Genomic DNA, 15,045 nt, shown 5'->3' with positions numbered 1-15,045 from the left:
GTTTCATCAGGTTGGATCGGATGCAACCACCCTTGAAAAGAAGCCAGCTCATGATTTGAGTCCTGGAGACTGGGTGCGGATGAAAGTGCATAGAAGGAGAAATTGACTGATCCCACGTTGGGGAAAACCACGTCAAGTAATTCTGACCACGACAACGGCTGTGAAATGTGCCAGAGTAAAGAATTGGATTCATGCTAGTCATACTCTTTCAATCCCTAGTGCCATAAATAGACCTGAGGAAGAATATTTGGGAGAGTCTGATACCAGCCCTGAGTCAGATTCAGAAGAAACAAGGACAAGACAAACTCCAAGAAGGGGAGAATTGAAGCGGAGTCAAGTTGCGGAGCCAGAGAACTTACCATTAAGGAGACGAGTGGACATTTCTGATACTAGCTCCGAATCAGATACTGAACAGGTGGGAATACAAGGAAAGGTAAAAGAAAACATTAAGGAAACTGACAAAGAAATTCTTGATAAAGAAGCCCCACATGCAAGCACGAGAGAAATTCCACCTGAGGTCATAGAACTAGAAGGTGAGGACTTAGATACAGAGAGAGAGAGAGAGGGTGAGATTGTTGCGGAAGACCCCGATGAGGCGTAGGGAAAACACACATCCAGGTAGAAGAAGGGACAGTTAATCAGCAGTAAGATTGCGTGGAAGAAACACGAGGAGGGAAAACTGTAGGGGAACCTGAGGTCTTGAACGGAAAATCCAAAGAAGGTAAAGGTCAAACCGATACAGAATCTGAAGAAAGTAAAGGGGAAGCCCAAGAAGGACGAGTCTTGAGGAAAAGAGCTTGGAAAACTGAGCGAGGTGAGAAGGGAAATAGGTTGAAAAGACAGTCAAAAGAGGAACTTTGGCCAAACAAAATAAAAAGATTGAGGTACCGGCTGACGAGAGTGAGATCATCTAAAGAAGAAGAAGTGAATGAAGTATCTAGTCAAGAGAAATCAGAAGACACTGATCAGACACACTTGAAGAAAGAAAAGAGAATCAAGAAACCCAACCAGAAGTATATGTCACCGGAATGGACATATGTGGCACTTCCTGATATAAAAGAGGAAGCAGACAGCCAAGAAAGTCTAGGAGTGACTGTACCGGAAATGGTTGAAGAAGAAGAAGATTCGGAAATCCTGAGAGTTATCTTATCTGATATCAGAGAAGAGACGGATGTTCAGGAAGCTCTGAACCAAGATTGTGAAAACGAGGACGAAGACGATCAAATGCCAGATTGAAGTGACAAAAGAAAGATGCAGGGAGATTGAAATACCGGATGAGACACATAACCGAAAGAACCAAGTAGGGGCTTAGAGCCTTGGGTTCAGACAAAACTTTAGTTGTGAATAAAAGAGGCTAAGTCAAAAGACACTGATCATTTCTGAAATGGCAAACACAGAAGGTAGAAAACCTACATGTGGGTTTCTCCGAAGATGGTGCAAGGTGTGTTGTTGTTGTTGTACAGGATTACTAATGCTTCTATGGATCATATTAGCTATAATAATTTCGTTTAGAGTAACATTCGAAAGGGTAGAAAATCACACTGAGAATAAGACTAACAGAGAAAAGGTTTATGATACTCATGCAACTAAACTGGTAGATAGAACTGACTTACATAAGGATAGGTCTATAACTGATTTTTCTAATAATGTTTTTTCAAAGTTACTATATGAATATGTAAAGACTATGGACGTTAGAGATTGCTGTTTGAATGCAGTTACCTGCATTGGTGTCAGAGGGTGTTACCTATCACCACCTTCCTGTGACATATGGAATTACATGTAGTGTACTAGCAAGTTTGTTCTATAAAACAGGGAATTTAGAATATTATTACTCTGATGTAGATAATGTTTTCTCACAGGTACCTGTAGTTCCCGAACTAAATAAGGTGATTCCTGGTAAAACTTTAGGTGAATTTTTCTTAGAAACTAGAGAATTAACTTTAGAAGAAGTGTTTAGGAATAAGTTTACTTGTAGTCTGAGAAAAGAAGAGAAGACCTTCTTGGACATGGTAGAAGAGAGGAGAATTAAGATGCAAAGAAAGGTACCTGGGGAAAAGAGGGAGACGACAGTTTGGGATGTTGAGAAAGAAAACCACTTGAAGGGAGAAACAAATCCCGCAATGGCTTTAGATTGGCCTCAGAGAGGGAAATTGTGTATCAGGAGAAATAAAACTGTTTATGATAACTATTTTGTAGGTGCAAGTGAATGCCATGATGTATATAGAATTATGGGAGGATGGGGATTTAAAGGAGGAAAGGATCCGGTATTCCCTGGAAAATATTTCATCTTTGGGAACAGGGCTTATTATCCGTTACCGGACCATTGGTATAGTACATGCTACCTAGGTCTGGTCTTCCCAAAAATATTTCATGTGGGAAGGGGAGAGGACGGTGTGTATGAAACAGGTAGACAACCAACACGTAGGAGGAGGGAAAGTTGGTCAGAAATTGTAGGGGATATTTTTGGAGCACTGATACCAGCTGTTGGAATATCTCTGAATGCACATAAAATTAGAAAATTGTCAACAGTAGTGGATCGCTTATTGACAAGCACTGCTGGAGGGTTCTTACTAGTAAATACCGAAATGGTTGCTATGAGGGCCATGATCATGCAAAACCGACTTGCCCTTGATATTATTTTAGCAAAAGAGGGAGGAGTCTGTGGAATGCTGAAAGTACAACACTGTTGTACTTACATTCCTGACGAGAGTCACAATTTAAAGAAATATATTAAGAATATAACTGAATTGCATGAGGAAATTGTTCCATTGGAGGTTGAAAGTGTTTGGGAAAAGCTTGGTAAAGGGTTTTCTACTATAAAAAGTTTATTAACAAAATTAGGTAGTTCATTTGTAGGTAAAATTCTAATACCAGTGACCTGTGTGGTAATACTAATATTGATTTTGAGACTAGGATGTGTATGCATAAAAAGAAGAAAATTACAAAATAAAATAAAAAGAGAAGTAGCGAGAAGAAAAGAGAAGGAAACGAGGGAAAGAGAAATAGGAGATATAGAATTGGAAGAAAGGAAAGAAAACATGTACAAGAGAACAAAAGAGGCTGAGATGGGAGAAACAATGATGTAACAGAACTGAGTAAGAGAACTGAGAATTCATTTCCACAAATTTTATGATATTTAGTGGGATTAGTGGTGATGTTAAAAATCACCAAAGGGGGGATTGGTGGAGCAGGTAAAGCAAAATTTTGTATACCGTCTCCATTTGCATGAAAAATACTAATTACGTAATCATTCTAAATATTAACCTGTATTAACCGCTTGGAGTGTTGTTTTTGACCAACCTTTGCACCTTGATAAACACAAATTACACGTGGGACTAAAAGCTAGTTGCATGGCTAATAATTCTAATTATTAACGGTGGTACGCAAACTAAACGTAGGATGTGTTGAAATAGAGAATTGCATGAATTGTGTTGCTTTTGTGATGGTTTGTGCTTCTAGTATTGCGGAATGGTGAGTATTATTGCTTAAAATGTTGCTATAAGCTAGGTAAATACTAATATATATTGGGATTAGTGTGGGTTTAAACATTAGAATCTTCATTTCCGTATATTAATTACTTTTATGTTTGTTTTTGCTTAGGTTGGCATTCGGGACTACTAGGCGGCGGTATTCAAAATGGAGTTCGGAAGTGGCCACCGTCATTTGAGCGTGATGCTTACTGCGCAGACTCGGATGGCTCTGAAGATCTTCAGGCGACCTCTAACCCCGAGACTACGTGTTCCTTGTCAAGGATAGGAACGTGGAGGATTGCCAGACCCAGCTAGTGTGAATGACTGAAAAGACAATAGAGACCTGTACTCGGAGGTCTACATGTTGTTACTTCGGAACTTTCGCCTGTGAACCTGTGAAAAGAATGTAATTTTGAAAGATGTCATAGTCTGTCCCATGGGAAGCAACTGGACTTGGGAATATTACCACTTCTTGCAAATTCGGAAGGTTTAGCTAATCAGAACACTTCTGCTTTAGAAAATGTTGCACATTGTTTTACATGTAAGGGGAAAAAGAATATAAAAAGGGGATATTTAGTAGAAGGAAAAAGTCTTGTTCCAATTTTCCATTGGTGACTGATGGTGAGGAGGGTCGATTTGCTGGCGCGATTGCCTGGTCCTGGTACCTTTGGGACTGTGTCGTGCTAAGAGAAAGAACTTTCCCGGACTTATTTAAGTCTTAACCTGAGCTTGACTGGACGATTTAACCGGGAAGGACTTTGATTTATGCAGTGGGTTGACGGGTACTTCTGGAACTGGTCACCAGTATATAATTTTAGGTAAATATAATGGTTATGTAAATTTGTATTTAAGGCATTAATTGAAATTCTGAGTTGATTGAAATTCTGACTATGCCAATGAAAGCAAATTAATTAGATAAACTAAGCATTAACAAAATGAGTCCATGACTCTTTCAATAAGGTATTGATTAATCAAAAGGTTCCGAAGCTTTAAATGTGTTTTAGCTGGTTCCGAAGCTTTAAATGTGTTTTAGCTGGTTCTAAATCACCATCAACCAGTCCAACTAATTGGTCCATCGACAAAGTGGTGGAGTGCCTTGATGTCAAAGTTAAGATTCTATAGGTACTAATGTATATAATGTAAAAGATTTTCTTCCAATAGGTAACAAGGTACCCCACATGTCCAGCGCTTCTTTCCTCCTGTGTGCAGATTCGAGTGAGACGTATGAGTGTTGGTGTAATGGGCCCCACCAATGAATGCGTGTATGAATGAGTAAGTATGATGATGAGTCGGTGACGCAGGGTGGCTATGTAAATTTGCCTTTTCCGCTGGAGCATGTGCCTTCAAGTTATCGTTTACTCCGTTCTCAATAGATTGCAGTCTAATTCCTGTTGCAAGCCTTCAAGGAAGGCGAAGGCACAAGGTTTCTTGGTGCGTAGTAGGAAAAGGACTATTGAGTATCAATGACCCTTGGCTACCTCGGAACTTGTGCAAACTGGTTAATGCAGCAATTACAAAGATGCGTCTTCTGGGTACAGCATATATTGTGGCTCCCACTATGCCCCTGTTACCTCTTTTCATCTCAACCTGAAAGACAGTAGCTTTATTAGCCTCTATTACACAAGTGCAGCAAAAGACACACAAATGATGGACGGAACGCAAAACAAATCAACCATTCACCCAGTCAAGAGATCTGGGTTAAATCCATGGGGAGCAGGGTCAAGGCTGATTGCATATGGATGGGTCTGAACTGGAATGGCATGGCATGGTGTGCAAAAAAACGATGATTTTAGGCCCAGATCTCTGTATTGGGGGTGAATGTTTGACACTGTTCAGCATTCTGTTGATCAATTGTTCTTTTTGCTCTATTTCACAAGTGAGCCTCTAAAATAGGCGTGTCCAATGTAGGTCTAGGTTGGCTGAATCTATGCGAGAAATCTACATAATAAAAATGTACAAACAATATATTTGAATAAAATGCATGTCAGTGGTAATGCTTTACGGTCCCATTATTTTACTGACTGATTAGACCCTCGGCCACTTCTCCTGAGTACCTGACAGCTCTCTGCGTAGCACCAGTCTTCACAGAGGTCATGGTATATTTGTTGTAGACAGCCACCTTTCTTCAAGCATGTTCTCTTAAAAATATTCAGTTTGTGTCCTCTAGACCCAATGTAAAAAGTGAGCATACATCAAGCAGAATTGTTTATGTGTGGTATCAAGAAATAAACAGACGTGTTCCCTGACTTTTTTCATTTCCCACCAAGAAGGCATAATCTATGCCCTCTTAAGCACTGCTGTACCTCATATCCTGTGTATGACTGCGTTGAATATTCAAAATCGGAATCTGGACCACCGGGACAGTATCTACAATGAGACAGAAAGAAATCTTGTGTTTAGAGGCTAAAAATAAATGCATTAGAAATACGGAAGAAACATAAGCTTAGAGCATTTTTATTTATTCCACTTTTGTCAGAATGCAATAAGATTCTATGTCAGGACCGGAGGCGAGGATTATTCTTTTCTCTCTTCGCTTTATTACTAATCCAATTTTCTCAGCAGCCAGAAAAGCATTAAATGTTATCGTTTTCGGTAAAAAGAAAATAACAATTTTACATAAACAAGAGAACTCTACCAGGACTACAAATCCCATAGTCCCAAGGGGCAATGTCCAGCAAGTCCTTCAACGGTCTACATTTCCTCTACATAGACCCTCCATCTTGGTTGTCCTTTCTCTTTCTTCACTGCTTCGCAGCCAGTTAAGTGCCTTTTCCCTGTTTTGCATATTTCACGCCTGGGCGCTTGTCTGCCAGCGGACAGCGCCTGGGACTGAGTGTGCTGTTGTATTTCTTTGTATATTTCATGGTACTTACGTAGAGTGTCATTTCGCTTGGAAGCGTTAACGTTTCTCTCCCCAGATTCCTTTCCGACAGCGGGAGCGTTCCTTACGCGGCCGCTGCCCATTCAATCGCAGTGTTTGATTTAACCGCTAGGGGTGGTCTTCCGTCTCGTTGCTCCCGCGGTGCAGTCTCCTCATATGAGGAGCCGCGCAGCGAGAGCAGAGACGCGAGAGCCTTGTCCCCCGTTGCCGCCTCACCATACGCCCTCCTGCAGGGTCTTCCCGCATTTGGCACCATTGTGTTTTGAACGCCCGGTGGGCGTCCGTATTGCGGTTTTACGGCGTTTAACCGCCTGTGGGCAGTTTTATAGCACACGTGTTAGCGCGCTGGGAGGCGGTGGAGGGCCCGGTCAGGTTATTGAGGACCGCGCGCACCTAGGGCTGGTGCTAGCCTTAAGTGCAGTCTTTTGAACTGCGAGGAAATGTTTGCAGTCTGCTGGTCTGCCCACATTCCCCTCTGGGATCCCAGGGCCATACTTCACGGTTTCCACCTCTGGGCCTCTGGTGCCATTAGTAGCCTAGTTTTGTTGCCCTGACTGTGTTGGTGGACATGGAGCAGGATCATGTCTATGTAGAGGAGGAGGTGGAGTACCTACCTTCTGATGATGCGTTCTTGGAGGCTGTAGATTCCTCGATTTATCACTGTGTCAATGAGGTTGTGGGGCCCATGGAACAGCGCCTCTCTGAAAAGATTGTGCAGGAGTGCGCCAAGTTGGCACAGGCCCATCTTGAGGCCCCGGTCTCGGCCCCGGCTGGTACTACCAACCCTGGGGAGGGACCCACACCCCCCAAGAAGAGTTTTCCTGAGAGGGACCCGGGGACACGCAAGGAGTGGACAGGGATGCGTTTGAGCGCTTGCGGAGTGCCCTTTTAGCTAAGACGGTTCCCCGCCCCCTGTTCCGCCTCCCGTCCCGGAGCCCGTCCCGTCCCCCGCGCCCGATTCCCCGAACAAGGATGGTGATTCGGATGATGATACTGGGTCTTCAAGTTCTTGGATGTTAAGCTGTTTCTTCCACCTCTCTGTCGCAGGATAGTTCAGGTATGCTGGACCCTGATGAGATCATTCATCCTCAGTCAGCGGCCTGGGCCCCTGGGGACAAGGTGTCTTAGTTTGTGGCCGGCCGCCTCCGCAAACCCTTTGAGAAGGAGGCAAGAGGTTGTCTGAGGTCTCTGTGTCTGCAGCCCACTTTGGATGGGAAGGTGGCCTGCAAGCCGGAGCTTGACTCCAAAAGGGCCACCTTCTTTGCCAAATACATGAAAGACCCATGCAAGGAGATTGACAGGTCTTGGCGTTCCTGCCAAGACAGGTTGTTGGACGCTGTAGGGTCTATGACCAAGATACTGGACATGGAAGAGGAGGCCAAGATATCAGGTTCTACCATCTCTCCTGAGATTCTATACAATTGGGCACAGCGCGCCATAATATTCTTGGGCAATGCTAATTGTGCCCTTTCAACAGAGCGCCGTCGCTCTTTGTTAATAAAACTGGACCCCAAGTTAGGAGACCTGGCCTCTTCGGAGGCGGGAGCAGTGGCGCAAGGGGGTCTTTTTGGGGACCCTTTTGTGAAGGAATTGGGAAAGTTTGTGGCCACTTTTACCTCGCTGGACAAGGCCCAGTCCAGCATAAAGAGAGTCTTCCAGCCCCGGGTCTCTCAAGTGGCCGGTCGTGGCAGGGGCCGCGCGACCAGCCATGGTGCGCAACACATTCCCAACAGGGGACAAGGCTCCGGGCGAGGACAATATAGTGCCAACGCCAGTTACTCTGAATTTTACTCCACCAGAGGACAACGGTTTCGAGGCCGTGGGAACTATAAGAACAACGCCGGTGGTTCAAGTGGTAAGTGTCTTGCCAGCAGCGCACGTCTGTATCGGGGGGTCGCTTAGCGGACTTCCAGGGGCTTGGGCAAATCTCACAACGGATGCTTCGGTCTTGCAGACTATCCGGGGGTTTCATATAGAGTTTTACGAGACACCGCACCAGCAGAGCCTCCCGCACCCCATCTCTTTTTCTGTCGCGGATGCACAGCTGGTCGACGAGGAGGTCTCCGCGTTGCTACGCAAAGGGGCCATTTGTCGTTCGGCTTTGCACCCCCACAGATTTTTAAGCATCATCTTCTTGGTGGACAAGGTCGACGGGGGGCGCCGGCTGGTCATCAACCTCAAGGAGTTCAACGGGCGGTTGGTGTACCGGCATTTCAAGATGGAGGGGATTCACCTCCTCCGGGATGTTCTTCCATCCGATTGGATGGTGCGGTTCGACCTCAAGGATGCGTACTTGGTGATCCCCATCCATCCACCGCATCGACGGTTTCTGCAGTTTTGCTGGAGGGGTCAGATTTACGAGTTCACCGCCCTTCCGTTCGGTCTTTCTTAGGCACCCTGGTGCTTCACGAAGGTACTCCATCCGGTAGTGGAGTTCCTCAGGGCATCCGTATGATTGATTACCTGATTATGGCACAGTGTCCCAGAACATTGTCCGTTCAGCTGCATCAGGCAGTGTCGCTTTTGCAGGACCTGGGCTTCGTGATCAACAGGGACAAGTCCGTCCTGAGCTCGGTTCAGAGCGTGGTTTTTCTCTGTTCGGTGTGGATTTGGTCAAAGCTTCCTTGAGCCTGCCTTCCCGGAAGATGGCCAAGATCCGGCACGAACTACGGCAGATCACTCCAAGACTCACACCTCTCTCCGGCAGATTGCCCAGATGGTGGGACTTCTGTCCTCATCCATTCAGGCAATCTTTCCGGGTCCCTTACACTATCGGGCGATGCAGTGCTTGAAGGCGTATCATCTTCGGAGAGGGTTGTCCTACGACCAGTCAGTGCTCCTTACCACGGAGGTGAAAGATGAGATGGCCGTGTGATTTTCGGGTCAGTCCCGGATCTAGTCAGACACCAGCAGGTCGGGGTGGGGCGCCCGCTGCGGGGAGTTTTCCACAGGAGGCGCCTGGTCTTCAGAAGAGCAGGCATTGTACATAAATTGTTTGGAACTCCTGGCGGGGTACTTCGCTGTTCAGTGCTGGACGAGGGACCGAGTGCAGTCATGTGTCCTGTTAAAAATGGACAATGTCGGGGGGCGTGGCTTGATCGGCCATCGTGGCGGACGCAGCTTAGTAGAGCTCCGGTCCCCATGCCATTATCCGCCGCATATCCTACAGTATCCTGGCTCGTAGACGACTCACCTTGCCTCGTTGCCTCCCGGAGAAGACCAGGAGTGTGACGGGGTCATCGGCTGGGCGCGTGGCGGGGGGGTTGCGGAGCTCTCCCTCGCCCGCTCCTCTGGCTGGTGTCGATCGCTGCTGCTGCACCGCGGCCCGCTCGGGCCGGATGGAAGGGACGGCGGCTGTGGTCCTCGCGGCGGGTGTCATCCTGACGTCCTAGGGCCTGGAGCGGAGGAGCCCAGCGCTTTTGGTGTGTGGCCCTGAGGTGCGGAGCTGTGTGGATGCGTGCAGATCCTGACGCGCCCCCATCGACCTCGCGGCTGCCATCTTGCCCGCGGGGTCTGAGGCGCAGCCTGGATCATCGCGGCGTACCTGGGTGTTCTGGTGAGGCCGGCGGAGTTGCACTGCTGTGGGGTGCCTGCAACTATACTGCCTGTTTTTCCTGCTGTGGGCGACGCTCCTAAGAAGATTGCCCGGATGTTCTGCTGAGGCGCCTAGAGCGGATGTGTGGCTGCCCTGGGGGAACTGTAAATACATGGGGCACTAACAGGAGTCTCCCGACAGCGAGTGGCCTGCCGTCCTTTCATTACCTCCCTACGCTGGCGGCCTCTGTGGTCGGGGGCCGCTTCCTGCATGCTGTGGGGCGTCTATGCTACCAGCGCAGTGATTGAGGGCCGTACCTATGCCATTTCACTGGCAGATTCCTCAGGCGAAGACGGCCCTGGACTGGAACATGTGGGCCTTGAGTGGACTTTGGTTGTGCGTGAGGTAAGGGGGTGCGGTCCTCCGCCATCAGCCCGAAGAGCCCTGTGAACTTCAACTTGCCGGGGTGCTTGTTCTGTGCGCTGGTTGGAGGTGGGCGCCTCCCCGCCCGTGGTCTCCTCTTCCCTCCTGCTTTGCTACCTTGGTTATGCTACACACTCCGTGACTGTATCCCCCTGGCCTTTGGCATGCTGGTCCCATCTGGTGCGGCGGCCTTCTGCCCGGCGAGGCGTGCTCCTCGTTCCCCAGTCCTTCGCACAGCCTATGGCCGGGTATCCAGATGAGCAAGGGGAACCCGGCGGTGCCGGTCCAAAGCAGGGCACCATGGACCAATTTACCACGGCGACCGGGGGTGCTACGGGTGGGAATGGGGGCAGCTCTGCTCCGGATAACGCTGCCCTGCTGGCTTGCTTTTATCAACAATGCCCGAGATATGCTGGATGCATAAATTGGCGCAGTGGGGTCAGAGATTTCCTTTCTTCGTCAAGATCTCTGCAAAGCAGTAGACCGGATCACAGAGGCGGAAACGAGGGTCTCAACGGTGGAGGATTCGGTAACCTCACTCCAAAAGAAAGTCAATAAGCTGACTGTCGTCACACAGGAATTGGCTTCTAGGGTGGAGGATGCAGAGGGGCGGGCACGGAGGAACAACCTGCGCTTTGTGGCCTGGCAGAAGGTTGCAAAGGGGCATCTGTGACGGACTTTATCACTAAATGGCTTAAGGATATCCTGCCCCCTGATCTCCTGTCCTCTGCCTTCATCGTGGAATGGGCGCACAGGGCCCTGACGCAGAGGCCCCCGCCGGGTGAGGCCCCGAGGCCAGTTATCGCCAAAATCATGAACTACGCTGACAGGGATGCTATCCTGCGATTCGCCAGGACACAAAGACAGCTTTGTATATGAATCTAGGTCTATCTTGGTCTTCCCGGACTACACGCGCTTAGTCCAGCAACAACGCCAATCCTTTATGGCCGTGAAGCGTAGACTACGAGAACTGAATGTACAATATATGCTGCTGTATCCGGCTCGCATGCGTGTAATCTATAATTCCAAGTCCTATTTCTTCGACACCCCGGAGGCGGTCTTTGCATGGGCCGATGAGCGCCCATGGATCCGTGTGGGTTCCCCATCGGCCTTGGATTCGGACTCCTCTTGCAGCTCTAGATCTCAGCGGCCGCGACGCAACAAGTCCCAGAAGCGGCGGGGCCCGGGGCCGGAGAGGGCTTTGCCGAGCCCCGAGCGACTGCCTTGATGGCTTCCGTCTACTCCACTTCCCCAACGGTGCTTCGTAAGACAATGTGTTTTCTGAAAATTTGCATAAGAGATGTCGTCTTTCGAGTGGGGCGTGGGGCCTGCTTCGCGGGCTGCTAGGCCATGACTGTTATGCACCTCCCGGTTTCTTAGGTTGAGTGGGTGGGTTGGGTACCTTTGGTGTGGTACCGGAGGGTCCCCAGTTGGGGGTCCTTCGTCCTCTACACCGCGACAGATGCTCCTTGTTTCTGGTAGTGTCGGGTGGGGGGTGAGAGGGTCTAGTTTTCTCTTTTTTTAAAGTTTGATTCATTTTGTTTATGTTCGGATCATGCATACAGGCAGTGCGTTATGTTTCATATGGTCTCTTATACAGATCCCTTGCTTTATTCAACATCTTTCCAAAACCCAATGGCGTCCGGTGAGGCACATCTCCTTGGAGACTTAACGGTGGTCTCCTGGAATGTTCGGGGATTACTAAATAAGGTAAAACGGGGGGCTGTCTTGCGACAGGCAAAGAGATATGGGGCAGATATCCTGCTTCTGAAAGAGACCCACATGCTGGGCACGAAAGTTCCTTGCCTTGCTCGGTTTGGCTTCTATCACATCTACCATGCGGGTTTCACGAGGGTCTCCAGAGGGGTGGCTGTCCTTATACACCGCAGAGTCCAGTTTCAATATATTGCACACAGAGCAGACCCTGGGGGCCGGTTCCATTTCGTCACTGGCAAGGTACATGGCGAGCAGGTCACCATAGGGAGTATTTATGCCCCTCCGAATCTAGGCGCCACCTTCATAGACAATTTATTGGGGGTCTGGGGATCCCTTCCGACTGGCTTGACCCTGATGGGGGGCGATTGGAATGACATGATGGGACCCTCCGATAGACAGCGTACCTTAGATACCCCTATACCTCAGGGTCCAACTAAGCTGCATACCTTAGCGTCAACACTAGACTGGGCAGACATATGGCGCAAACTCCACCCTACGGAACATGATTAGACATCTGTCTGCGGTCCAGGGATCACAGTCTCGACTCGACCATTTTCTTGTTCCGCGGGTAGTTCTCGGTCATATTGCGCTTCCACACGTGCTCACGCAGGCCCCCATTCCGCTGGCGCATGTCTCCTTGGCACCTCCGTTGTCCGGCTTATCAGGACATGCTCAATGCAGCGATCATTACATATATCGCCGACAATGCCCCATCTGCCCCCTCGAACACTACCCTTTGGGAGGCTCTTAAACAGACCGTGATGGGGTTCTGACATTAGCAACCGCACACAGTAGAGACGGAAGTGCCGCGAGCAACTCGGCACTATAGAAGAGCGCCAGATGTCATTATCTGCCCAACTCAGTGCTAATCCCTGCCCCGACCTTCGCCAGAACTTGCTTCTAGCGCAGCAAGAAATACGTCAACACCTCCTGGATGAAGCCAAGGAGATTTGGGAGGCATCTCAACATCGAATATATCAGTGGGGGGACAAGTCAAGCAAAATGCTCCATAGACTGCCAGGCAGATGGCGCCCCGGCCGTCACACCTGCGATTCAGGGATTAGACGGGTCGATGTACACGTCGCCGGCAGAGGTGGTGGACGAATGTGCGCGGCACTTTACCACCCTGTATGTCCGCAAAGAGCAGATATCTGCCGAGCTCATTGCGGAGTTCCTCCGGGACATTCCGCCTCGTCGGCTCCCCGATTCAGTGCGAGAGAACCTGGAAGCACGCATTACAATAGAGGAGTTGTCTGGTGCCCTTGGTGCGATCCAGCCGGGTCGCGCCCCAGTTCCCAACGGGTTCCCCATGGAATTCCTCCGGTCCCATATGACCCTACTTGAGCCTCACTTGTTGGCAACTATCGTGGATGCAACCGATCGGGGGAGTCTGCCGGAGGACTGGCGGCACGCGGACATAGTGCTGTTTCCTAAACCTGGCAGACCCCCCGAAGACCCGTCTTCCTATCGCCCCATCTCTCTTATTAATTTCGAACCCAAATTGTTGGGGAAGGTCTTGCCGACCGCCTTCGTGGGTGTATCACCGACCTGATTCACCCCGACCAGTCGGGCTTTATGCCACAGAGGGCTACGAGACAACATCAGGCGCGTTCATAATGCCGTTGCTGCGGCCCCTACGTTGGGCCACCCCGCCGCCCTATTATTGGCCGATATTGATAATGGAATTCGACTCGTTAAGCTGGGTTTATCTTTTCAAACTACTTGAAGCCGTCAATCTCGGGCCTCGATTCCTGACCTATGTTCGCTTGCTGTATACGAATTGGACAGCGTCCGTTCGTATTGCCGGACACCGCTCCCGCCCATTTCCGATCCGAAAAGGTACCCGCCAGGGCTGCCCGCTCTCTCCATTGTTGTTCGCCCTGGCAGTTGAGCCCCTGGCGGTCTGGGTGAGGGGCGATCCGGTGTTTCGATTGGTCCTGCTCGCGGTCAGATGGTATAGCGCTATACGCTGACGATGCCCTATTTTTCATGACTGACCCGTGGTACTCAGGGCCCCGTATCCTGGAGATCCTCCAAGTGTTTGGTAGCACCACCGGCCTCCACACGAATCCCGCTAAGTCCATTCTCTTCCCAGTGTGTGGGCACCAGGGCCGTGAATCGTGGGCTGCGCAGCTGTCCAGGGCCACGGATGGATTCAAATATCTGGGGATCTACATTTCCCCATGCCCCAAAATCTCGTGGGCACATAATATTTCCCCGTTCACTGTTAGCCTCAAAAACGAAACGGCGGTGTGGTCTGCTCTCCCGCTGTCCCTCTATGGGCGATCAGCCATTTTTAAGATGGTGTCTTTGCCTCGGATATTGTATTGCCTCCAAAATTTCCCGTACCCTATCCCTCGCGCTTGGTTCGCGCAGGTGAACGCAATTCCAAATAACTTCCTATGGGGAGGCGGAGCTGTTCGGGTGGCGCTTCGCACCTGCTCACAGTCATCGTACTGTGGTGGGATCGCGGCGGCTGACATCTACTCCTACTATGTTGCATCTCACATCCTTGCGATCAATGAGCTATGGTACAATTCCCCCACAGACCCGGCGTATGCTATTGAACATGCCTGCATGGAGCAGGTTCCCCTTCTCCATTTATTATACAGTTATACGAAACTAGATCATCTACTGCCGGCTGGCAGACAAGCCATGCTGCTGTGGCGGGCTAAGACCAGGCAAATGGGATGGAAGGGGCGACTTACTCGACAGACCCCCCTGTGGCAGGGTACAAGCCTCAAGTCTGCTACTGCATTGAAGGGATTTCGAGGATGGCACCTGGTGGGGATCTCGAATCTAGGGGATGTAATGAAAGGTGTCACACTAAAATCTTTTCAACAATTACAAACAGATTTCAGCCTCCACAAGTCACAATTTTACAAATACCTGCAGCTCCGACATGCGCTCTCCCCTCAGATCTGCTATTTGGAAACCCTCCCTGAGTTCCAGCCTTTGGAGGGCCGTTTATTAATGGGGGACCTCGGATTACACAAAATTAGACAGATTTATCAGACACT

General features: G+C 49.3%; 1 protein-coding gene across 1 annotated transcript in view; it reads right to left on the bottom strand.

Annotated features, from left to right (window-relative positions):
- Positions 1–15,045, bottom strand: part of ELP3 (elongator acetyltransferase complex subunit 3) — a 797,912-nt gene that overhangs the window by 710,213 nt on the left and 72,654 nt on the right. The window contains exon 5 of the mRNA XM_085613064.1: positions 5,774–5,837. Coding sequence (XP_085469190.1) covers positions 5,774–5,837 — 64 coding nt within the window. The remainder of the gene's footprint in view (positions 1–5,773; positions 5,838–15,045) is intronic.

This window comes from Triturus cristatus, chromosome 6, assembly GCF_964204655.1.
Source record: "Triturus cristatus chromosome 6, aTriCri1.1, whole genome shotgun sequence".
NCBI classification, from domain to species: domain Eukaryota; kingdom Metazoa; phylum Chordata; class Amphibia; order Caudata; family Salamandridae; genus Triturus; species Triturus cristatus.
The sequence above is the reverse complement of the archived record's forward strand: the minus strand, read 5'-3'. Positions and strand labels throughout refer to the sequence as shown.